The sequence below is a fragment of the Canis lupus genome, chromosome 35 (genome assembly GCF_003254725.2).
Source record: "Canis lupus dingo isolate Sandy chromosome 35, ASM325472v2, whole genome shotgun sequence".
NCBI lineage: Eukaryota > Metazoa > Chordata > Mammalia > Carnivora > Canidae > Canis > Canis lupus.
The window spans coordinates 19,320,852-19,345,302 of NC_064277.1; the positions used below are offsets into that span (position 1 = coordinate 19,320,852).

The 24,451-nt window shown below is 38.1% G+C and overlaps 1 protein-coding gene and 1 long non-coding RNA gene across 11 annotated transcripts in view; one reads left to right on the forward strand and one right to left on the reverse strand.

Moving 5' to 3' along the window:
- Positions 1–24,451, forward strand: part of CDKAL1 (CDK5 regulatory subunit associated protein 1 like 1) — a 663,852-nt gene that overhangs the window by 75,174 nt on the left and 564,227 nt on the right. Inside the window, exon 3 of one of the 7 annotated variants that reach the window (XM_025443488.3) lies at positions 10,005–10,080. The exons of the other annotated variants lie outside the window; for them this stretch is intronic. Coding sequence (XP_025299273.1) covers positions 10,005–10,080 — 76 coding nt within the window. The remainder of the gene's footprint in view (positions 1–10,004; positions 10,081–24,451) is intronic. 7 annotated transcript variants of the gene reach the window in all.
- On the reverse strand, positions 619–19,746 carry LOC112657466 (uncharacterized). 4 transcript variants are annotated; one of them, XR_007408448.1, is made up of 4 exons: positions 15,663–15,808; positions 15,393–15,518; positions 14,969–15,159; positions 619–805 (listed from the first exon to the last, which is right to left on the reverse strand). It is a non-coding gene; the product is annotated as an uncharacterized LOC112657466 (long non-coding RNA). The 4 variants fall into 4 exon arrangements; XR_003135045.3 differs by lacking the exon at positions 619–805 and adding an exon at positions 5,540–5,833; XR_007408447.1 differs by lacking the exons at positions 619–805; positions 14,969–15,159; positions 15,663–15,808 and adding an exon at positions 19,031–19,746 and having other exon boundaries at positions 15,325–15,518.

The following is a 24,451-nucleotide window of genomic DNA, read 5'->3' on the forward strand; positions in this document are numbered from 1 at the left end:
ACAGAAAAAGGGAAATATGGAGCAAGCAGCCTGTCTCACCTGGGTTTTGCATTTTCCCTATTATTCCAACACTGTATTTGTTGAAATGCCCATACTTGTTTACTTGAAATGGCCACATGTGTTTCTAAATAAAAATGTTACATATCTTTAAATGCATATTTTAATCAGTTAATTATGCCTTCTTGTTAAATGATCCATAGGCTGTCACAGATGGCACTTAGAGTCATAACATTAGTGTTGGAGGAGAAAGATTTCAAGCATCTCCATTCACCATTAGAATTGCCTGACTTCAAAGCACAATTTAACACTATAATAGTAGAGCTATTAATAGAGGAGGTGATGGCTACAGGTATCTGGCCCTTTTTTTTTCTTGAGGTGGAGGTGTTTGTAAGAATAGAGTAGTGCCAGGATGTGTGATGTTTGTGTTTTTGTGTTTGTTTCAGCCTGTTACATTATTAAGAATGTTAAATACTCATATACTGAGATAGCTCTTCATAGATAGCTCATGGTACTTTAAATTTAGGTGGGGCCTGTTGTTCCTGAAATAAATTAACTTATGTATAGTAGATTCTAAAATATCACCATTTTTTTTTTTAAAGATTTTATTTATTTATTCATGATAATCACAGAGAGAGAGAGAGATGCAGCAACACAGGCAGAGGGAGAAGCAGGCTCCATGCACCGGGAGCCCGACGTGGGATTCGATCCGGGGTCTCCAGGATCACGCCCTGGGCCAAAGGCAGGCGCCAAACCGCTGCGCCACCCAGGGATCCCAGATATCACCATTTGGACTGATAGAAGTTTCCTGAGGAAAGGAGAAGTTTAAAGTAGATCATACAAGTGATAGTACTTCTCCACTGTCAAAGGACTGTGGCCAAAGTTGAGAAAATTCTTGAATTAAGAAAAATAATCTGCATTGATGGTGAAATTGGTACTTTGTGTACTTTTGTTTGGTATACTCCGTATTCTTTAGGAGATTGAAGAATCTAAGAATTTGGAAGGTCTGCTCCTACCTTTTAGCACTTTTTTAGGTTTGTTCCTGGTTCCAAATTAGTATCAGCATTGTACTGTGTTTTAGTCTATCCAAAAATAAACAAGTAAACAAAATCCAGTGTGTTATATCCTTAGTAAGAACACTGTTTTGTTGCTGACATATGGTTAGTCATTAGTTGTGTTCAGTACTATACTTTACTCATCTAACAGCACCATCTGTTAAAACTTTGTTACCAGTCGAGAGAGGAAGCCAGTTATTTTTTTTAGCTTGTGAGCAAGGACTAAATGAGAATGTGCCTGAAGTTGCCTGCAGTCAAGTACTCTACAACTGGTTTAGTCAAACAGTTGGAGCTAGTACTACCTTGGGAAGCCAGATCTGGAAAGAACATGAAAATGCTTGTTTAGGGCCTTTATCTACTCTTAGCAAGGATAATGTTTTATAAAAAAAATAAATAACATAATTTAAGTTACTCAAAAAGATTTGCATGATATGCTTTGTTTTTAATGCTGTAGAACTACTGGTGTTTGTGGTTTGTGATTACAGCTAGTGTAATGAGAATTGGAATAGATGTTTTTGCAATGAGGCAAGCACCTTTACATGAACGATTTTTCATGGATTTTTTAGATTTGGGCCGGTTTTGTACTAATCTTAAAATTATTAGACATTAATAATTGATTCTTTTTCATGCCTGTGACTTTATGTGTCGTAAAGTAATGTTTTGCTTTGCATGTGTGGGACTCTAGCAGAATGACTGGCCTTGCCGGGTGTGTGTGTGTGTGTGTGTGGCGGGGGGGCAGTTCCTCACAGCTGCTGTGTATGTGTTTGTGTTTACATGTGTGTACCTCTGTGCACGCATGCTGTCACTCTCATTCTCTCTCTGTCTGGGCTCCTGAAACACTTTTACTTTTTTAAAATAATGTTGACTTGGAAATTACATGTGGTCTCATTGCTCACTCTTCCTGCCCAAAACGCAGTATAGGACCAATAACTGATACTCAGAGTTTTCAGTCTCTTGTTCCCCACCCCCTGTTCTCCCTTTCTCCCTCCTGTGAGTAAATCGTATCCACATGATGGAAACAAAAATTAGCAAATTATAAAAGGTGAGGAAATATGTCAACAAAATCCAACTATAAAATCTGTTTTGAATAATTTTGTCAGAAAAGGTCTGTGGTAGTAAATTCTCTGCTCACGCATGCCCGAAAATGTTTCCTATCTGGTAGAATGGGCTAATTTTGTAGGTTGAACTAATTCTTCCTCAGATCTTTTCTTTTAGAATTCAACCTAATAGAAATGAAGTCTAATAGCAATCTGTTCTCTCTCTGTAGTGTCTTTTTGTATTTTTCCTTTTTAGAAAATTAGAAAATGTCTGGGACCTTACTTTAGGTCTGAAATCTCAGAAGGGTATTTCCAGGTGTGGATGATTTTTCAGTTCTCATGTGTAGTAGTCTGTGGATTATCAGAAGACTCATGTCTGACCTCTAGGAAATTTATTTATTTTTAATATATTCGTGAATTTATATATATATCTACACATACACATACACACACACAGATACATAATATTCCTTGCATATTAGGATGACCACATTTTAATTTTATCATCAATAATTTTCTGGGCTTGTCTTTCATATGCCTCTGGAATTTTCCCACATTTCTCTGCTATAGATTGCTTTCTTTTAACCACTTAACTACCTTTTATTTTTGTTGTCTCCTTTCAGCTGAGAACGTGCATTAGTTCACATCAGTCCACCCTAAACTAATTTTCTTCCAATTGTGATCATTTCATCAACTTACTTTAGTGTAGAGAAAAATTGCTGGCAAACTATTGTCTCTTGGTAATCTAGACTAGCAAATATAACGGACAGTTGATTGTGCCTTCTACCTCTCTGGATGTAGGAAGGATTCTGATAGTCTCAATGAGAGCAAATTAGAGATGAAAGATTATTTTGAAGTGATAACACTTTTGGGAGGCTAATTCTTTCATTAGTATATTTTGGATAGGGAAGGCTTTCTCTGTGACTCAGGACCCAACATGTTTGTTTGTATTTCAGTTTAAAATTGATGGTGTACATAATCAAGATTCTGGTGTTTACTATTAGTGTCATTTTTTTGGCTCAAAGTAAGAATATTAAAATTTTTTTGAATAAATAATTTATTCACATGGTACAAAATTCTAAAGGAGCCAAAGCGTATACACTGATATGACTCCATCCATCTGACCCGGGCACCAACTTTTTCTGAGCAAACCCAGTATTATGATTTCTCTTTCTATGAAGGATTTGGGTTTATAAGAATGAATGTATATACACACAACTGCACATATGTTTTTTACTTTCTCCGTTTATGTAAAAGGTAGCGTATAATACGTGTGGTTTTGCACCATTTTCATTTAACAATATAATTTGGTGATCATTTAATACCATTTCATTACAAATTTCATTATTCTGTTTTTTTAAAGTAGTATTGTATTCTATTGTCCAGATATAGGATAATTTATTTAACCAGGTCTTTATTCCAGATATGTGTGTTTCTCTTCTTGTTTTTTACTACTACCTGCATCTGTGCTACAGGGATACCTACATCTCTGTGTGTATCATTTTGCACATGTGTAGATACATCTATAGAATAAATACTTGGCTTAAAAGGTATATAAATTTGTAATTTTGATGGATATTGCCAAATTGTTATCTGTAGAGATTGTACTCATTTAGGCTTCCATTATCAACATATGGGCTTGCTAGCTTCCCCAGAGCCTTGCCCATATAGTGTATTATTAGCCTTTTTTAATAATCTTCATTAGACTGATGAATGAAAAGTGCTATCTCAGTGTCTTTTAATTTGCATTTCTTATTAGAGCTATTTTTATTTCCTTTTCTGTGACCTATCCATATCCGTTAATCATTTTTCTGTTGGATGATCCTTACTAATTTGTAGACACTCTCTATTTGGGGAAAGTTAAACCTCTGTGACACAATTTCCAGATTGTCCTCTCTTTGTTATATTTGTTTGCTTATGGTTGTTTTGGCTACGAGGAAAGTAATTATTTGTTATACAGTTGACGTGAATGTTTGGTTTTTACTTCAAGGTGGTGATTATAATTCTTTGAATATTTCTGCTGTTACTTTAATGGTTTCATTTTCTTATACTTAAAATTGTTGAGCTATAGTCAATTTATTTTGCTTTATCTGTGATTTGTGGACACAGCGCTCTCCCCTCCCCCGTGATTAACCAGTTCTCCTGATATTCCCCTCCCCACTGAAGACTAACCAGTTCTGATACCATTTATTGAGTCATTTACCATTTTCCTCTGATTTGAAATGCCACCTTTACCATATGCTAAATTTTTATATGCATTTGTCTTCTTTTTTCATATTTAAGAGTTATGTTTATCGTGAAAAAGCTCAAACATACAAGTAGAAGGAATAGGTGAGTGAACACGGACCTATCAAAAGATTGAATAAGATTTATTTTCTTTTTTTCTCTTAATTCTGTTTTTACTGAGGAGTTTTAAAGCAATTCCAGATACCATGTCATTTGACCCTTGTATCAGTTCTGTATGCAGCTCTAAAAATATGGATATTTTAAAAGATAAGTTAAATATATGACTTTTTATTCCAAATTTAAGGGAAAACACTTTTGGGGCTAACATTTGGTGTCTCTCTGTTCTTATTAGTAATCAGTTGCTTCAGAAGGTGATATCATATTGCCTTTTAGATGTTTAGTGTCATTTTAAAGCTTTCTTCCTGCACTTGTTTTTAGCAGGGACCTGCCTCTGTGTGACATGGGTATTGAAATGTTTTACTAGTTTAGAGCTGTCCAGGTGACTTCACTAGTGGGTCACCTCATGAGCAGTCTGTGTGTAGGCTGCATAACTAATAACATTGTAAGCAGTCTTTAAATATAGCCAAATATGTAGATGGGAGCAGAGGAGTGATACATAGGCAGTTCAGATATAGCTTAATTTGTTTTTGCCTGTGTAACAGAAGGCTTCATGCCAGAAATTAATAATGTTTTGATTAAATTAATGACTGCAGTCTTGAGGATAAGAGTGTCAGGGCATACGTCCTATTTGATTGTAGAATTGTACCATTACATTTAATGCTCAGTTTCACATTGTCAGTTTCATGTGAGAAAATATACTTCTGTCATGCCAAATGGGCACAAACATTTTGTATAACTATACGTTTCTTTTTAGGTTAGATTTGTCAATTAGATTGCACGTGTAGAATGTTTCCTTTCAATTTAATCTTCTTAAGAAGCTGAGCTAACTTCATAGGGCTTGTTCTGGATAATTTGGTTATAGCCTCAAATTTGTTCTCCAAAGACAGTTTTAGAAACTTAAAATATGGTACACATTTTTGTACATGTATTAGATTCTTTTGAAAATGAGAAAGTATTTTTTTACTAAATAGCTGTGGTATTCACGAGGATTCACCTAGTATTCACTTGCAGTGATGTAAAACAAATACAGATTTTAGTTACCATTTGTACAATTCTGTAAAACAAATTTGAAAAATATTCATTTTTAAAAAAAGATTCTATTTATTTATTTGACAGAGCATGAGCAGGGGGAGCAGGAGGCAGAGGAGGAGGGAGAAGCAGGCTCCTTGCTGAGTAGGGAGCCCGACACAGGGTGTGATCCCAGGACCCTGAGGTCATGACCTGAGCCGAAGGCATACGCTTAACGGACTGAGCCATCCCTGTGGGAATTCTTCATTTTTTGAACAATTCCACAGTTCCCTTATTTTCTTCTGTTTCAGTGTGTTTATATGTCTGTTTACATTTGGCTGCTGTCTAGTGAGTCCCATAGATACTTGACTGGTTAGGTCTTCTGGAGCCCTGCAGTTCCAAGAAATGATCTGATGAGGCACTGTTTTGTTTTAGCTCTTTGGTTAGCTATCTGGTTAGCTAACTATCTGGTTAAACTATCTGGTTAAACTATCTGGTTAACTATCTGGTTAAACTATTGGTTAAACTATCTGGTTTAGCTCTACTATCTGTTTATTTGATTGAATTGCATTAATGTTTCCATATCCTGCTTCCTATCCCCCTAACTTGCCATAGCAACTTCTTTCTAGATGTGTCTCCTGAGGCAGGGAAACAAAAGCAAAAATAAACTATTGGGACTACATCAAAATAAAAAGCTTCTGCCCAGTGAGGGAAACAATTAACAGGGACGGCTGGGTTGCTCAGTGGTTGAGCGTCTCTGCCTTTGGCTCAGGGCATGATCCCTGGATCTGGGATCGAGTCCCACATTGAGGTTCCTGCAGGGAGCCTGCTTCTCCCTCTGCCTATGTCTCTGCCTCTCTGTGTCTCTCATAAATAAATAAATCTTAAAAAAAAAAAAAAAAAAAGAAACCGTCAACAAAACTAAAAGGCATTTGATGGAATGGGAGAAGCTTTTTGCAAGTGACACATCCAATAAAGGGTTAGTAGCCAAAATGTATTAAAGAACTTCTAAAACTCAATAGTGAAAAATGAATAATCTAATTAAAAATGGGCAGAAGACATGAATAGACATTTTTCCAAAGAAGATATACAGATGGCCAACAGACACATGAAAAGATGCTCACATCTGGGAAATAAACTACAATGAAATATCACCTTACAGTTGTCAGAATGGCTAAAATTAACACCACAAGAAACAACAGGTGTTGGCAAGGATGTGGAGAAGGGGGAGTCCTCGGAGCCCTCATGCACCTTTGGTGGGAATATAAACTAGTGCAGCCACTCTGGAGAATAGTATGGAGGTTCCTCAGAAAGTTAAAAATAGAGCTCCCTATGATCTACTAATTGCACTACTGGTATCGGCCCCAAAATACAAAAAATAATTCAAAGGGATACGTGCACCCCCATTTTTGTAGTAGCATATCTAAAATGGCCAAATTATGGAAACAGCCCAAGTGCCCATTGATTGATGAATGGATAAAGAAGATATGTATACATCTATACACACACACACACACACATACCCACATGCATACATATACAATGATGTGTTAGCCATAAAAAGAATGAAATCTTGTCATTTGTGATGGCATGGGTAGAGCTAGAGAGTATTATGCTAAGTGAAATAAGTCAGTGAAAGAAAGACAACTACCATATGATCTCACACATGTGGAATTTAAAAAGCAAAACAAAGAAGCAAAGGGGAAAAAGAGGCAAACCAAGAAAACAGATTCTTAACAATGAAGAACAAACTGATGGTCACCAGAGAGGAGGTGAGAGAATGGGGGAAATAGGTGATGGAGATTAAGGAGTACACTTGTGATGAGCACTGGGTGATGTATGGACATGCTGAATTACCATATTGTACACCTGAAACTAACGTTATGCTGCGTGTTAACTGACTGGAATTTAAATAAAACCTTGAAAAAAAAATACCATAAACTGGTTTAAAAAATAAATATCTAACTTCTGTGTGTGTTCATTCAACTGACTTGAAAAGGTTGCAGCACAGTCTCAATAAGTAATTTAGTAGAAAGCTAGTCATACCTCTCTCTGACTTGAATAAATTGTTAGGAATCTTCTTTTCTTCTTGTGTTCAATATAAGCAAATTATCCATGGCAAGTGTACTCAGTTTTTCCATGTTAAGAATTTCTCAGTATCCTTCTGGTAGGTTTTCAGCCCTATTTTTAATTCATATTTGCTGGCTAAATAGGTAAAACAAAGTTTGGGCTAAAAATCTGATTTCTCACAGGCTAAACACCATAGCTTCTATTTGAGGGAAAAAAAAAAAACCCACAAAAATACCTCAGTCTATTGGAGGGAAATGGTAATATCTGAGACATTATTAACCAGACAGTGTGTATTTAACAGGATAGCTTGAAGATGTTCTGATTTACAAACTTAATATCCTTTTAGAACTACTAAATTTAAAACTGTTGAAAATAATTATTTGTCCAGATTCTCAAAGAACTTTTATTTGTTTATTTATTTAATTTTTTAAAAGGTTTTATTTTAAAGTACTCTCTATATCCAATGTGGGGCTCAAACCTCCATCCTGGGGATTGAGAGTTGCATGTTCTTCCACCCAAGCCAGCCAGGCACCCCTTTTAAAGAATTTTTACAGAATTTAAATAATGTACCAGTTGTTAAGCTTCTACAGCGCTGGCTCTGTCCTAGCGGCAACTTTGCACAGATCATCTTTAATCTTGTCAACACATCCACAAATATTATCCCTACATCATAGATGAAGACAGCAGAGCTCCAGAGGTTAAGGATTGACTAATGTCACATAGCTAATATGTTGGTAGAGTGAAGATTTGAGTCTTAACCCTGCCACCACAAGTTCATGGGTACTATATTTCCTAAGTTCTTACTCATATGTTTGAAATTCTCTAATTTTTAAAACAAAAATTGGGTTCTATCAGTGAGATGTTTGTGAATTTTCTTATTTTCCTTTTCATCTTCATAGTCTTGCTTTTGGATTTTGGATGGATAATGTGAACAAAGGGAGCGAAGAAAGGTTGATTATCAAAATATTTTGTTTTCAGTTTCATTTGTTTAGTGTGCTTCCAGGTGACATTTTTCAAAAATTTATAGATTAAGTTTGGCTTTTTACCAGGTTAGAATACTTGTGGTGTTTCTCTTTTTTAGTTTCATTTCTTTTGTTCATTGAGATTTGAAAAAGATAGGTTCAGGGGTGCCTGGATGGCTCAGTCAGAAGAGCATGCAACTCTTGATCTCAGGGTTGTAGGTTTGAACCCCATGTTGGGTGTAGAGATTACTTAAAATCTTTTAAAAAAGAGAAAGGGAAAGAAAGAAAGGGGGGGTGTTTAGTCCTTCTGTATTATTCTTTCACTGCTGTTAACACATTTTTCTCCCAAAGTCATTGCCATTCTACCTTACTGCTTCCTCAAGTTTACAATTTACATTTAAGTATAATTATAATATGGAATTATCTTAACTATTACTTAGTACAACTTTCATCCTATAAAGAAGTTAGTTATCATTTGCATTAGAAACTGATACATAGAAGTGTGTGTGTGTGTGTGTGTGTATTTGTTTTTACTGTTCTGAAACAAAAGGAGACCACTTGGATTTGCTAGGCTTTTTTCAGTAAAATGTTTTTGTGCCTAAGCATATTTGTAGGGACCAATTGTATTGGTCTTGTTTGGACTTTTTTGGGTAAGAGAGGTATATTAAAAGGTAGGGTGGTTGTTATTGTTGTTTTTGTTAGCGAGGCAATAAACTGTACATTTCCAGGATAAGACAGGCATACAACTTCTCTTCATGTGAACTGTTTTAGTCAGGTTTCATTGCAGAAAACCAATTCATTTTTAATAACCAAAAGAGGGTTTTCAGTTGCAGTGAAATCTATACCCTTATTTTAGAAAAAGAATATTTTTTGAAAAGTCTTAAGATAATCAGTTTATAAGCTGACTTTGTAAGCAAAAACTAGTAAGCAGACTAGTAAGTTTATGCAGTGATCCATTTAGAATATGGGTAATGGGATATGACATAATATAGCTTGCCAGCTTAGACTTATTTTATGCATTTACATTACTCAGTGTATTAATGGTTTTAAAATGGTATCTTTTACATTATAACTTTTCCAAACTCATAGGGAAAGGGTAATTGCTATGTTGTGTTCAAAGTTTGTTAAAATAAAGTCTGTTTCTATAGTTTATAGAAGAAGTAATATACCAATTCATAAACTTTTCACTCAGTGCAAGATGTTTGCTATCTGTGTTTTACAAAGTAAATCAGGGTGGAGATTGGTTATTTAATAGGATATATTTTGTTGGTTTCTTAACGATGGTACCTGACATAAAGAAAAATAGTATGATTTAGTAGACCCCTATTTTATTACTGATATATTTTGATGTGCTTTTAAATACATTTGGCAGCAGTGGTGGTTAAGGTTGCAGAGTCTATTTGCAAATATCTTTTCTGATTCCACTGGTTGCCTTTTAGTTTTGTTGATTGTTTCCTTTGCTGTGCAGAAGCTTTTTATTTTGATGTAGTCCCAATATTTTACTTTTGCTTTTGTTTCCCCTACCTCAGGAGATATACCTAGTAAGAAGCTGCTACAGCCCATGTCAAAGAGGTTACTGTCTGTGTTCTCCATGTCTGATAAAGGGTTAGTATCCAAAATACATAAAGAAGTTATAAAACTGAATATGAAAAAAACAAATAGTCCAATTAAAAGAACGGGCAGAAGATATGAATAGACATTTTTCTAAAGAAGACATGCAGATGGCTAGCAGACACCTGAAAAGATGCTCAACATCACTCATCATCAAGGAAATACAAATCAAAACTACAATGAAATATACCCTCACACCAGTCACAGTGGCTAAAGTTAACAACACAAACAAGTGTTGGCGAGGAGGTGGAGAAAGGGGAACCCTTGTACGCTGTTGGTAGGCATGGAAGCTGGTGTAGCCACTGTGGAAAACAGTATAGAGGCTCCTCAAAAAGCCACTCTATGCTCCAGCAGTTGTACTACTAGGTATTTACCCAAAGAAGACAAAAATACTGATTCAGAGGGATATATGTACCCTATTGCTTATAGCAGTACTATTTACAATAGCCAAACTATGAAAAGAGCCTGAATGTCCATGGACTGATCAATGGATAGAGAAGAAGTGGTATATTAACCACCAAGAGCAATGAAATCTTGCCATTTGCAGTGATGTGGCTGGAGCTAGAGAGTAGTATGCTAAGCCAAATAAGTCAATCAGAGAAAGAAAAATACCATATGATTTCACTCCTGTGTGGAATTTAAGGAACAAAACAGATGAACATGGGGGGAATAAAAAGAGAAAGAAACCAGGAAACAGACTCTTTTTTTTTTTTTTTTTTTTTCCAGACTCTTAACTCTAGGGAAAACACTGATGATCACCAGAGGGGAGGTACTTGAGGGGGAGGGGTTAAATGGGTGATGAGCACTGGATGTTGTATGTAAATGTTGAATCACTGAATTCTACACCTGAACTAATGTTATACTGTGTGTTAACTAACTGGAATTTAAATAAATACCTAGAAAAAAAATATGGTTGAAGAGTCTATAGCCAGACTGTCAAAGTCAAATTCCTGTTTTGCCATTTGGTAATGTGTAACTTTGGTCAAGTTATTTAAGCTCAGGATCCTTATCCGTAAAATTGAGATAACCTGCAGCATGGAATTGTTGTAGGATTGAATTAATTTATGCAAATAAAGTTCTTTCAGGCTGGCACAAAGGAACATGCTTAATAAATGGTAGTCAGGATTATGTATATCTTTAAGGAATATTGGCTACTTAATGCGCTTTCTTTGAGAGACCGGAGAACCTTTTACATGCTGCCTGTTGTGGAATTCTTTTCTTGAGATGAGATCTTTGTAGTTTGGAGAGTTCACTACCTAATTTAAGGGGTTTGTTTTCAGTTTATGAAATAGGTATTTGGTACTACTAAGGAGTGACTACTGAGATGAGGAGCTGGCGGTCAGCTCTTGGCAGAGACTATTTTGTAGGAGTGTTTAGAGCTGACATCCACAGAGGCAGCTCCTACTGTCCTGCACAGACTGTTCATCCTCATCAGCAGCAACTCATTAGAAGAACTCATAAGTTTTCATTTATCTGTTTTTGCTAAGACTTTCCTCCTTCCCAAAGATGCTTTTTGTTAGCTCTGACTGAGGAGCAAGCTAGGCAGATAGATACTAGGGTGTTCAGTTACTGCTCAGTCTTGTATATACAATACAGAAATCCTGCCTTGGATGTAGTTGGATCCCTGCTTCTCTTTACTTCTGTGCTCCTAACACCTCACTGCCACTCTGAGTCCCACAAACTCATAAAACTGGGCTATGATCTCACAAATTAGATCTGAGGGCTAGAATTAATTTATAGGCATCAATTTCTGCAAGTGAAGGAAGTACTCTGTGAAAAAATGAGACAAAAATTTGAGAAGTATTCCAAATTATAAGATTACTTAGTACTAACATTTTTTACATAGGCTTTTGTATTTCATACTACAGTATGCCATACTTTGCTACAGAGTGTATGGAAGCCAATTTGTTTGTTTAATTGAGTTTATTATACTCACATTAACAAGTGGTATTAGACTATGGACTAGAAAGTTTTTTTATAATAATGGTTCTGTTGGAATGAAATTTTGTCTCATGTTTCTATGTTTTTTGGCATAGATCCTATGATTATGGTTTATAAAATATTCTCACTTCCTCTCTCCCTCTGTTTCTGAGTAGTAACATGATTTCCTAGAATACTTAACATACTTAATACAAAAAGACAATATTTGTTTTTGCTCTGGTTGCAAAAAGATACAACTGAAGCATTCTGGATAAAGATCTTACAGATAGTTAATTCCTAGGAAAAATGATGCTATTTCTATTGGGGAAAGTATAGCCTTTTGCAAGACTAAATCAGGATGAGACTAGTAATTTTTTCTAGCTGTAATCTAGAAATAGTTAAATATTCTGTTCTATTTTAGCTAACTACTTTTGAATATTTACCTGGGTTCTCTTATCTATCAAACATAAAGTCTATTAGAGAAAAATTTATTGGTGAATTAAGTTAAAATGTTCAGTTCATATGTGTCTGTTTAACTTTTTTTTTTTTTTTTTTTTTTAAGATTTCATTTATTTGGGAAAGCGTGCATACGAGCAAGGGGAGAGGTAGTGGGAAAAGGGGAAGCAGGCTTCCCACTGAGCAGGGAGTCTGACATGGGGCTGGATCCCAGGACTCTGAGATCATGATCTGAGCCAAAGGCAGACAGTTAACCAGCTGAGCCACCAAGGCGCCCCTGTTTAACCATTTCTGCATTCCTTAGTGAACAAGAATTCCAGACGTGTGTGTATTGGGCTGGTATGTTTCCTTCCCACAGTTCTCACCAGGGAAATAGGTGAAATTCACTAAATTAATTGAAAAGTTTTGAATGTCTTTGTGGCTTATGATAAATTCCTGAAAATTAGGATTTTCTGAGTCTAGTTATATAGGTAGTGTGTAAAAAGTCAATATATATTGCTATAAGGTACAGTTTAATAAGCCTTTAGACATATTTGGTTCAAATGGGTTCTGTGTATTTTAACCCTCTTAAGTGATTTGTAATATTTAGATCTATTTTCCCTATGGCATTAAGTAGAAGTAAGGCATGTAAAGTCAACGAATTGCTTCTGGGTATAGCTCAGCACAAACAGATTTTGCTGTAATGAAGATTTTGAAATAGAAGAAAATGTGGACTGTTACCTTAAAAAAATAAATCAGCTTCTATAAAATTGTAATTGGAGGACTCTCTACCCCTTTGACCTATTTAAGCATATTATCAGACTTCTTTCTGCTTTGAGCTTAAAACAATAGCCATGTCTCTGAGACCTGCCTTAATTATGTTCTGCTACCCCCAACCATTCAAGTCAGATTTAGGATCAATGTTTTCTTTGCTGCAGTTACTTTGTATGGAGGTGGGGGTTGAGGATGTGGATTGAGTATGCTTCTTTCCCATACTTCTTTTACTTTGTAATTATTTAACTTTTAAATTCACAGGTATTACTCTTCCCCTCTTCCTAGACTGAGTTAGAGTGGTCTCATTCAGAAGCCCCCTTCTGGTATTATTCCCCCCCACCCGCCCCGCCTATGTTATACAGCAAACCGAGGTTCATTGCCTATTACATATTGGTGTGAGAACAGAGCATTTCATGCCTTTTTCATGTTGCAAATATGTTTCCTGATGGAAAGTCAGCTGGAAGGAAGTGGAGGTCTTGACTAAATCTTGATCACTTTCTGTTTTCTTGGATTCTAGGAGAGTGCTTAACGTGTAGTAGCCACTTAAAAATACATGTTGAATGAGAGAAAAGAACTGAGGTCCTGAGAGGCTATGTGAAATAATACATGAGATTATATATTATAACACATATTATCAAATTAATATGAAAGTACTCTAAAAGGCTCTAGAAATATTAGGTACAGTAGTATTAGACATTAGTGTTCATGTGATAGTAAATCATTATTCATATTTTAATCTATTATGAGGTAACGTAATACCCTCATAATATATTAGGAATGCTTTTCTTTTTTCTTTTTTAAAGATTTTATTTATTTATTCATGAGAGACAGAGAGAGAGAGGCAGAGACATAGGCAGAGGGAGAAGCAGGCTCCATACAGGAAGCCCGATATGGGACTCAATCCTGTGACTCTGGGATCACACTGAGTCAAAGACAGATGCCCAACTGCGGAGCCACCCAGGCGTCCCACTTTTCTTTCTTCATTGTAGTTGGCACAGGTTGTTATATTAGTTTCAGGTGTACAACATAGTGATTTGACTTCTCCATACATTATGTGATGCTACCCCCAACCATTCAAGTCAGATTTAGGATCAATGTTTTCTTTGCTGCAGTTACTTTGTATGGAGGTGGGGGTTGAGGATGTGGAGCCCCCATCTGTCACCATACAATGATATTTTATTATCATTGACCCATGGTATGCATCTATGTTGTACCTTTTATTCCTGTGACTTACTCCATATCTGGAAGCTTGCATCTCCCACTTCCCTGCACCCATTTTGCCCATCTCCCACCAACCACCCCTGTGATAACCATCAGTTTGTTCTCTGCTTATGGGTCTGTTTCTGCTTTTTGTTAGTTTTGTCTTTTAGATTCCACATATAAATGAAATCATACAGTATTTGTCTTTCTCTGACCTATTTCACTTGGCATAATACCTTCTAGGTACACACACACACACACACACACACATCTTATCCATTTCTCTGTGGTTGGACACTTGGGCTGCTTCTGTAGTTTGGCTATTGTAAATAATGCTGCAGTAAACATAGGGTTGCTTTTCATTGTATGGAACAGAACATGTAATCAACAGTGGATTAAACTAATGAGGGCTTATTTTTCTCACGAAAAAAGTTTGGAGGTCAGTATATGCTGACATTGGGTTAGCAGCTCTGCAGTGTTAAGGCTGCTGGTCTTTAAATTCTCTGGGCCACCTTCATGGTCACAAGGTGGTTGCTCCTGCTGGAGGCATTACCTTTCTATTTGAGGCACTGTGAAGGAGCATAGATTGACAGCAGCATCTCTTCATTTTACCAGGAAACCAAAAGCTTTCCTAGAACATCTCTTCATTTTTCTGGGAAGCTGAAAGTCTTCCTGGAAGCCTTGCAGCACAGCAGACTTCCCCGTAAGTGTTAGGGACCACCTGTTTCACAGGGCCACGCCTAACTGGACGGAAGGAAGGGGGTTAGCCGTGAAAATGGGGGTTAGCTTTTCCAGCCTCTGGTGGAGTTAGGGGAAGGGAGAAACAGTTTGGAAATAGGGTGCTGGGTTTGCTAACCAACAGTATTTACAAAATCTACCACTCTGGCTGGCCAAAATCCAAATACATCCTTTCTCATATGAATACATTTTATAAGGATACAGTCACCACTGTTCCTTTTTTTTTTTTTTTTAGTCACCACTTTTCCAAGGGAGAAGGTACTTGTTCTTCTTCATGACTGCATTTCCCTCTGAGTCCAACTTGTTTGTTTGATGTACAGCTTTCTCCATCAGGTCTGATAGTATCTTCTTGCTCTTTGGTGACCCTAAAGCCAAAAGAGAAAATCTATGCTTCTAGTACATCCAGCAAAGTACTGTGGATAAAGGAACAAGGTAATTGTGACAAATCCTCCCACTTAGAAAACAGGTGAATTAGAAACTCATCGCTAGAAACTGGTCCATGAACACACCATACTGTGTGTGAAGACTTCCATTCTGGCAGTGGATTAAATTCCTAGTTTGCTAGTTCACTATTCCTGTTTCTGTTCCCAGGAAGCATCTCCCCAGGTTACAAAGCATCTCCCCAGTTCTATCACCATAGTGATAGAAGTAATCTTGAAATCAGGTAGGCGGATTCCTTCCATTTGGTTTTTCCTTTTGGCTATTTTAGGGAGTTTCCCTTGCCATATAAAGTTTGGAATAAGTTTGCCTGTGTGTGCCAGAAACCTTTCTGGAATTTTGATAGGAATTGTGTTAAAACTTATAGATTAGTTTGGGGAAGAATTAACATCTTTATGACTTTTTCCAATCCAGTAACATGATAAGTCTCTCCAGTGATGTTGTTCTTTCATTTCTTTCAACAAAATTTTATAATTTTAGCCTACAGATCCAGTACATATTTTGTTAGGTTTATACCTAAGTTTTTCATGTTCTTGGGGCAATTGTAAGTGGTATTGCTTTTTTTTTTTTTAAGATTTTATTTATTTATTCATGAGAACACACAGAGAGGATTGAGAGAGAGAGGCAGAGACACAGGCAGAGGAAGAAGCAGGCTCCATGCAGGGAGCCGACATGGGACTCGATCCCGGGTCTCTAAGGATGACGACCTGGGCTGAAGGCGGCGCTAAACCGCTGAGCCACCCAGGCTGCGTGGTATTGCTTTTTTGATTTTGATTTCACTTATTCGTTGTTGGTATATACAAATGCAATTGACTTTTGTTTGTTGATCTTATATTCTGCAACCTTGCAGAATTCACTTATTGCTAGGAGTTTGTTTTTTTGCAAATAACTGGAATTTTCTACATAGATAATCATATTATCTGCAGAGTTTTATTTCCCTCTTTCTGATTGATATTTGTTTTATTTCTTCTTTTGCTTCACCATGTCTTCTAGACCTTCCTGTATTATGTTGAATACGAGAGGTAAGATTAGACATCTTTTCTGGATCCTTGATCTTAGGAAGAAAGAATTCAGTCTTTCAGTGTTAGGTATGATGTCAGCTGTAGGATCTTCGGTAGATGCTCTTTTTGTGTTTGAGGAAAATACTATTTTCCCCTAGTTTATTACTGTTTTTATTCTGAATATATCTTGAATGTATTATGGATATTTAAAAATACTACGAAGGAAGCTAGATTACTCTTTTTTAGTTGGAAATGAGGTAGTATGTGAATAGTAAAATGTTAAAGTCTGAATGTTATCTAATACAATACTAAAGGAACTGGAGATATTAATTACTTGGCCCTGAATCAACTTCACTTATTTCTCTGTATATAGGGAAAGACTTATGAAAATCATACATGTGAATATTCTTTTTTTTTCTCTTTTGACTTTTTAAAATATATATTCCTTTAAACATTAAAAAAAAAACCCCACTTTGTCAGTAGCTTTATTGGTCCTGCCACTGATGCTGTTTCCATAAAACTGATCCTTGTTTTCCTGTCAGGGAAAAAAAATATGTCCTTGCAGATAGAGTCATGTTTCTTATTTTATAGTGCTTTACATTCTCTTAGAGGTTTATTTTTGTTTTGTTCTTTTTGTTTTTTTTTGGTATTAGCTATATCTCCTTATATTGCTGAGCAGCCTACTTCTCTAATCTTGTTTCAAAAATAACACTTAAAAAAATGGTGTTTATAGTAAAGTTACAAGAGCAATACCGAAAATCTCTTCTTTCAGCCATTTGCTGGGAAGCTATTTACTCAATGCCTCATCATTCCCAAATTTCTTCAGTGTCTGCGAAGTTATTCTCTTATACAACCCCAATATAGCCATTAAACATGGGGCATTAACAGCTGCACGGCACTGCCACCTGGTCTGCGAGCCGCCGCTTTCACGTTATTCCTGTGGTGCCCTGTATTTACAGTAGGGGGACCAATTTTGTAATCCCTTCTTGCACGGACTTTTCAGATGTCTTGAAGACTCCCTTAATCTGGACTAGTTTTTGTCTTTTTTCTTGGCTTTTTATCTTTGACATTTTTGAGGGGGTGTAGTCCAGTAATTTGAATGTTTGTTCTCTAACTTGTGTTTTTCTGATGTCTCTCACGAGTAGGTTCAAGTTTTGCATCTTTGGCAGGAATATCTTTGAAAGCAATGCTGGTTCCTCTCCATGTGTCCTGTCATGTGGCACCTGACTTTCATTTGTCTCATTATTGGTGATGTTAACTTTGATCAATTTGTTAAGGTGGTGTCTGCTGAGTTTCCACACTGTAAAGTTTATTTTTTCCTTTAGGATGTATTTTGTGAGAGTTTTTTTGGGGGAGTGTCAATTTTCTATTCCTTATCAAACCTTGATGTTTCTGGAACTCCTGTGCTCTTGCATCTTGCTGTGTTTTTACACGGATGCCTGCTTGTCCTTACTGGATTCCAGTGCATTCTGCACATGTTCTTCTAAAACTGCATGGGGCCATCCTCCTGCACACACACCTCCCTCTCTCACCTTGTGTGTGCTTTTGGCAGAGCCACCTTACCTCCCTTTGGTTTTGATACTCCATGCCAGGCTGCCCTTTCATGCACCTGTCCATCTCCTTGTACTGTAGTCCTGACAACCCAGGCTGGGCCATCCCCTGCAGGGATGCCTGTCTTGCTCTTCTCAGTCTCTGCAACTCTGAGCTGAGCTGTCTGCCTTGGTGGGTGCTCTCACTTTGCTCAAACTGTGCTATCTCATGTCAGACCACTCTCCTTTTTGACCATACTCACGCTCTTTGTTTCTCGGGCACTGATACCCCATGCCACCATCCTCCTATACAGATACCTTCCTCATTCTGCTTGTGCTCTGACACCCTTTTTACTGCGGATGGGCTCTGATACTCCTTGTGCTGCCTCTCACCTTCCCCTAGTACTGTTGCTTGCTTCTTTCAGCCCCACTCAGTGACTTTGTAGTAAATCGATAGAGAAGGGTAGAGAGGGTAAGGGGAGTTCCAGTTTTCTCTTGGTGGTTATATTCTTAATTAGCTTATATTCTTAATCAGCCCCTGTTACTTGCTTTCTCACCTCTTCTTTCTACTTATAAATCTTTTCACGAGGAGTAGAGGTAATTTGTAATATCCTAAATGTAAAATTTATTTTCCTTAGAGGAAAATAGGTGAGTGTATGTATGAATAAATAGCTTAGTTTGGGGCATTATGAAAGAGAAAATGCCTGTACATGGGAGTGAGTGAGGACAGCTCACATCACAGTCGCTTCCTCAGAGGGAAATTGGTAGTGCAGAGTCAGTTTAGCCTTGAGAGTAAGTGATCCATCCTGGCCTTACCTCCCAACTTCCTGCTTATGATGCCTTTTTGCAAGTCACGACATTTTTCTTACCTGTTTCCTCATCCAGAAGGTGGAGATTATAAATACTTACCTCATGGGGATGTTGTGGAGCTCAGATGAGATAATGTATTTAAAAATGCTTTGCAAGTGGTAAAATGCTATGCAAATGTGGTTATTGAGCTCTAATTTATTGCATAGTCACATTGAAATCTGTAGGAAATCAAGTCAAGCATTTCAATTGCACTTGTGACTTCTAGGCAAATGCCCTCTGATTCATAAGGTGGAGAAGAGGTCAGCAGAGTGTTCTGCGCTGCCACTTTAAGTCCATTGTTCTGTCACCATTACTCAATCAGGCGAACACTCCTCTTTTGAAGTCCTGACCGCTTACTATGCCTGTGTGACATATTTCCATCTTCTTGATGATTTTTACCCCTGCTGTAAAATAGCCCTCCTCACCCCATTGCCTGCTGTCTGTCATCCCTGGTGACGTGGGCATCCCTGATCTTAGATGAGTTCTTTCATGTGTTTACAGTTGCTTGTGGTGCGGTCGCTTGGCGTGGATCACTGGATAGTCATCTTAAAGTGAACATCATGTTTCCCACTGAAGCTACATTCTCCTCCTCTGATCTGCTTCTCTGTAGAGCTTCTTCCTTTGTTATGGTGTCTCAGTATCTCTCTCTCTCTCTGTCAACTCTCCAGTTCAGAAACCTTTAGCTCCTCCCTCTGTCATTTCCCATATCCAGGCAGCTACAAGTACTTGTATTTTTATAAAAGCCTCTTTCCTAATTGAGCCTTTGTTTTCCCATAATGAACAGTCTACCTTTGGTCCTATTACCTAATCCCTGAACTATTATTGAAACAGCCTCCTTCAAGGCCAACATGAGAACCGTAGCTTTCCAGGTCTAAGCTTGGGCTGCTGTTGAATAATTAGATGAAGAAGACTTTTGGGGTTGGAGCCAGCTTTCTGAGCAGCCAGCCCTTCCAGATGAGCTAGTCAGGTGATGCAGAAAATGTCTCTAGATCCCTGTAAGAACCTCCAGATGGTAGAGATCAGGCCTGTGGAAGATCTACCGCGTCGGGCCTTCTAATTTATTTTTAATGCATAGGGTTTTTTCTTTTTCTTTTTTTTTTCTATAATTATTATTCCTGTAGGATGAAAAAAACATCTTTCATGATATTTTTGTAAGTGTAGTTTTTTTACTGGTATACAGTGACCTGTAGATTGAGAGGTTGCCTGGTGTGTGTGTGTTCCTTTTAGAACAAGCAGCTCTCCTGGGAGAAATACTGGATTCTCTGTCAGACCTTCACAACCACCTCTACTGAAAGTATTTTTCTAGTGGTAACTTTTTGATTGCTGACAAGAACTAGTCCGTTTGCCTCTTGTTTGGTCTTGATGCTTATTCATTAACATGGCTTTCTGTGTCCTTGATCTTTGCTTGTTTGTTCATTCTTCCTTCTGTTTTCTTTTTTTTCCCTTCATTCCTTTGTTCTTTCCTTCCCTCTATCCTTCCTTCCTTCCTTCCTTCCATCCATCCACCCACCCATCCATCCATCCATCCATCCATCCATCCATCCATCCGTTGACGGTGATGGCATACTCTCCTCTAAGTCCTGAGGTTGGCCCTGGGAGTGTAGCATTGAGGGTCATAGATTGGGGGAGACATATCTAGGAATATTTGCCACGGAGTGCCATGAGCTCATTTGTGGGCATGGGGGAAGCAGTGCTTTCCTCTTTCTGAAGAGGGTGGGGACAGCCTCTTAGGGCAGGTGACATGCAGCCAAGCTGTGAAAGGTTGAGTAGGAGCCTGCCAGGGGCAGAGTGGTGGAAGAGGCATTTAGGCAGAGGGCCCAGAAATGGAGAACAACGAGGGTATGGCTCGAGCTTGTCTTTAATGTGTTTTTTTTTTTTCTTTGTATTTAAAACTTTTTTTTTTAATGTATTAAAACTGCCCTATTATATACCGTTGGAAGTGTACAATTTGGGCAGCCCTGTGGCTCAGCGGTTTAGTGCTGCCTTCAGCCCAGGGCATGATCCTGGAGACCCGGGATCGAGTCCCACTGCATTTTTTAGCAGTTGGATTTTTAGGCTCCTGCATGGAGTCTGCTTCTCCCTCTGTCTGTCTCTGCCCCCCCCCCCCCCGCCCTTTGTGTGTCTCTCATGAATAGATAAATAAAATCTTTTTTTTTTAAAAAGGAAGTATACAATTCAGTAGCTTTTTGTATACTCACAGAGTTGTGCATCTATCACCACGTTCAATTTAAAACCTATTCATTACTCCAAATAGAAACTCCACATCTTTCTTCTCAGTCCACCAGGCCTTCGCAGCCCTAGGCAGCGACCAGCCTCCCTTTTTGTCACTATAGATCTGTCTCTTTTTTCTTTTAAGACTTTATTTATTTGACAGCGTGCGCACAAGCAGGGGTGGCCGGGGGTGGGGTGGGGGGCAGAAGGGGAAGGAGAAGTGGACTCCCGGCTGAGCAGGGAGCCCCACACAGGCCTCTGTCCCAGGACACTGAGATCATGACCTGAGCTGATGCTTAAAATTGAGCCACCCAGGTGCCCCCTAGTATTGTTTCTTCTTTTTGTTGCTACTTATTTTTGGTCTCAAATTGATAACTCATATTTGTAATTTTAGAAAGTCTGAAATTACTATTTGGGGAATATTATTTATGGATAACTGTTAATCAGTTGGACAATTACTAGATGCCTACTAAGTGTATAGCCAGCTCATTTTTTTTCTCTCTAGGGATTGTATCAGAATATCTAACATGGGTGGACTCTTGACACATCAGAATAGACTGGCCTTGGAGTCCTTGACTCCATACATTCAGCTTCACTGTTTTAGTCAGAGATCTTTGGTGTTCTTTGCCCTTTGGAGTCTAGCGAACCTAGACCTAATCTGTAACTTTATCTTTTATTTGGATCTTTCCTGTCTTGGCAGTTTCCTATGGGCTTTTTTCTTTTGATTACCACCAAAGTGGTAAGTTTTGATCTAGTAAGTTTCCAAGATTAAAAATCCAGAGGTAGCTCTTGTATTTGAGATGATATTCAGCATATAATGTAAGCTTTACTTCAAGGAGATATTTCTGTACTCTAGAATTTGTCTTAGAAATTGGTCATCAGGGTGAATTGGTCATTCCCAGCAGATGACTCAAGTTATTGATTTGTGCTGCACAATTGAGGGTTTGTATATCATTCTGAATGAAAACCAGATGTTTTGCATATTTACTAGTGAGTCGTTTTTCTTGGTTATAATTTGCTCCTTGGCTACACAGAACTCTTTTTCAGCATATTACTTTTAGACTATTTGTTTTTTTTTTTTTTTTTTTTTCTTTTAGACTATTTGAATCAGGAAGGAAATTTTCCATAGAATACATGAATTTAAGGTTATGATTAGACTGGTTGCTCTGGAAAGTCATCCTGGCAGTTTTCCCCTATCTGGCTCCATGCTTGCTGTATCTATCACCTCCAGCACTCCCTCTGCCAGTGCAGACTCAGGTAACCCTATCACCATAGTTCATACGCTCTGAATTTCTTTCTAGTTGGCTGCATTGGATCATTGGTGTGCCCCACCATATCAGATGTGGTTGTGGACACCAGCTCTGTGTCACCGTCAAGGACTTACTAGATGAGAAGGAAATAGTGGCAGGGCAGAGGGTAGAAAATCTATATTTGCTAGTGGGGATGCTGATGAGGAAAGTGGGGAGCCGGAGGCCACCAGTGGGGCCTAGGGCCCGGGGAGGAGGATCAAGAGGGTGGAGATGACGATGAGGAAGCTGAGGTAGACTGGAGCAAATGGGCAGCAGGAGATGTTGAGGATGATGATGTTGATACCAAGAAGCAAAGACCGATGAGGATAACTAAACAGCAAAAGGAAAAATTAAACTTAAAAATAAAGGCCACCTTTACCCACTTATACTCCACTACCTGTGAGTGGAGAGCCTGCTGTAGACAGTGCCACCCATGGGTGCTCGGCACTGCAGCATCCAACCACAACCGCAAAGCGGATTTGCAACAGGGAGGAAGACAGAACCCAAACTGCCATGGCCCTGTTGTTTTTCTTCAACCTACTTTAAAAAGGAAAATTTGTGTTTTTAATTTACATTTTATATTTTAGTCCATCTTGTGAGGGTTCAGCCATTAAAAAATGACCTCAGACTATCAAACCAGCTGTGGAGCCTTCTCTGGCCTACTTCTGACTTTGCTTGTGCTGTAACCATGTTCATATAGTCTCTTAAGGAGGGAATATAGCCACAGGTCTAACCCCCAACATCCCTAGCTTTCTGTCCTGTAAGTAGTTGGCTTTACAACATGGTTAAAAAAGGCCAAAGATAAAAAGTTTTTGTTTTTTTTTCCCCTATTCTGTTTATGCAGTTGCTGTTTATTTTCTTGGTCTGTTTAAGTGTGAAACATTGTTGTTCAACAATATACTGGAATTGTGTTTTGCTGAGTTCTTGGAAAAAAAAGACATAGTTGCATTTTTTAGCAGCTCTGTTTTTTTGTATGTAGTGAATTATCAATAGTGACTTATTCTTTCCCTTACCAAAATAGGTTTTCAGCTTGCTGCCAGTAGGATGTATCTAATGAACCCAGTTTTCATTATCCATATTATAGATTACCTAAGCCTGTTAAAACAAAAAGCTCCAGCTTTTCCTTTGGGTCCTTGATAGTTTTTTTTTTTTTTTTTTTTTTTTAAGACTTTATTTATTTGAGAGAAATCGAGAGACAGCATGAGTGGGGTAGAGGGCAGCAGGCAGAGGGAGAGGGAGAAGCAGGGAGCCTGATGGGGTCTCGATCCCAGGACCCTGAGATCATGACCTGAGCCAAAGGCTCCACTGAATGAGCCACCCAGGCGCCCGGTTCTTTGATTGGTTCTAAGTCACCTGACTGCAGCTATAGGGAGGCAGGAGGCTGTTGCCTAGCCTGGGAGAGACATCTTGGCTCATACTAGGGTAGTGACAGTAGAAGGAAGTAGAGGCATTCCTATTATTTTGGAGGTAAGATATCTTGGGAATAATTGGATGTACTGTAGGGATGGTAATGGGAAAGGTGTGATTAAAGGTGGCTCCCAGGTCTCTGGTTTCAGCATTTGGGTGGATGTGCTGTTCAGAAAGATGGGAGGATTGGAAGAGGTTACGTTCAATCATTTGCCAGTGGGCTCTCAGATACAGTCTCTTGACTTTCTTTGTGCTGCATGGAACTGCCTCTCACAGTCTTCTCTATCTTTTGGCTTTTGTGGGTCAGAAAGGCCAATGGGAGGCACCGATGGAAACCTGGAGGGTAGGAATGGGGAGAAGAGAGTGTATTTTCCTCTTGTTTTTTTGCTCTGGATTGTGTCCAGTTTCATTCCTGAGGCTTTGCTCCTTCTTTTCGCTCCTACTTTGGCATGGATCCTTTTTTTTTTTTTTTTTAGACTTTATTTATTAATTTGATTGGAAGAGAAAAAGAGAGAGAGAGAGAGAACATGAACTATAGGGGTGGGGCGGAGGAGCAGAGGGAGAGGGAGCCAGA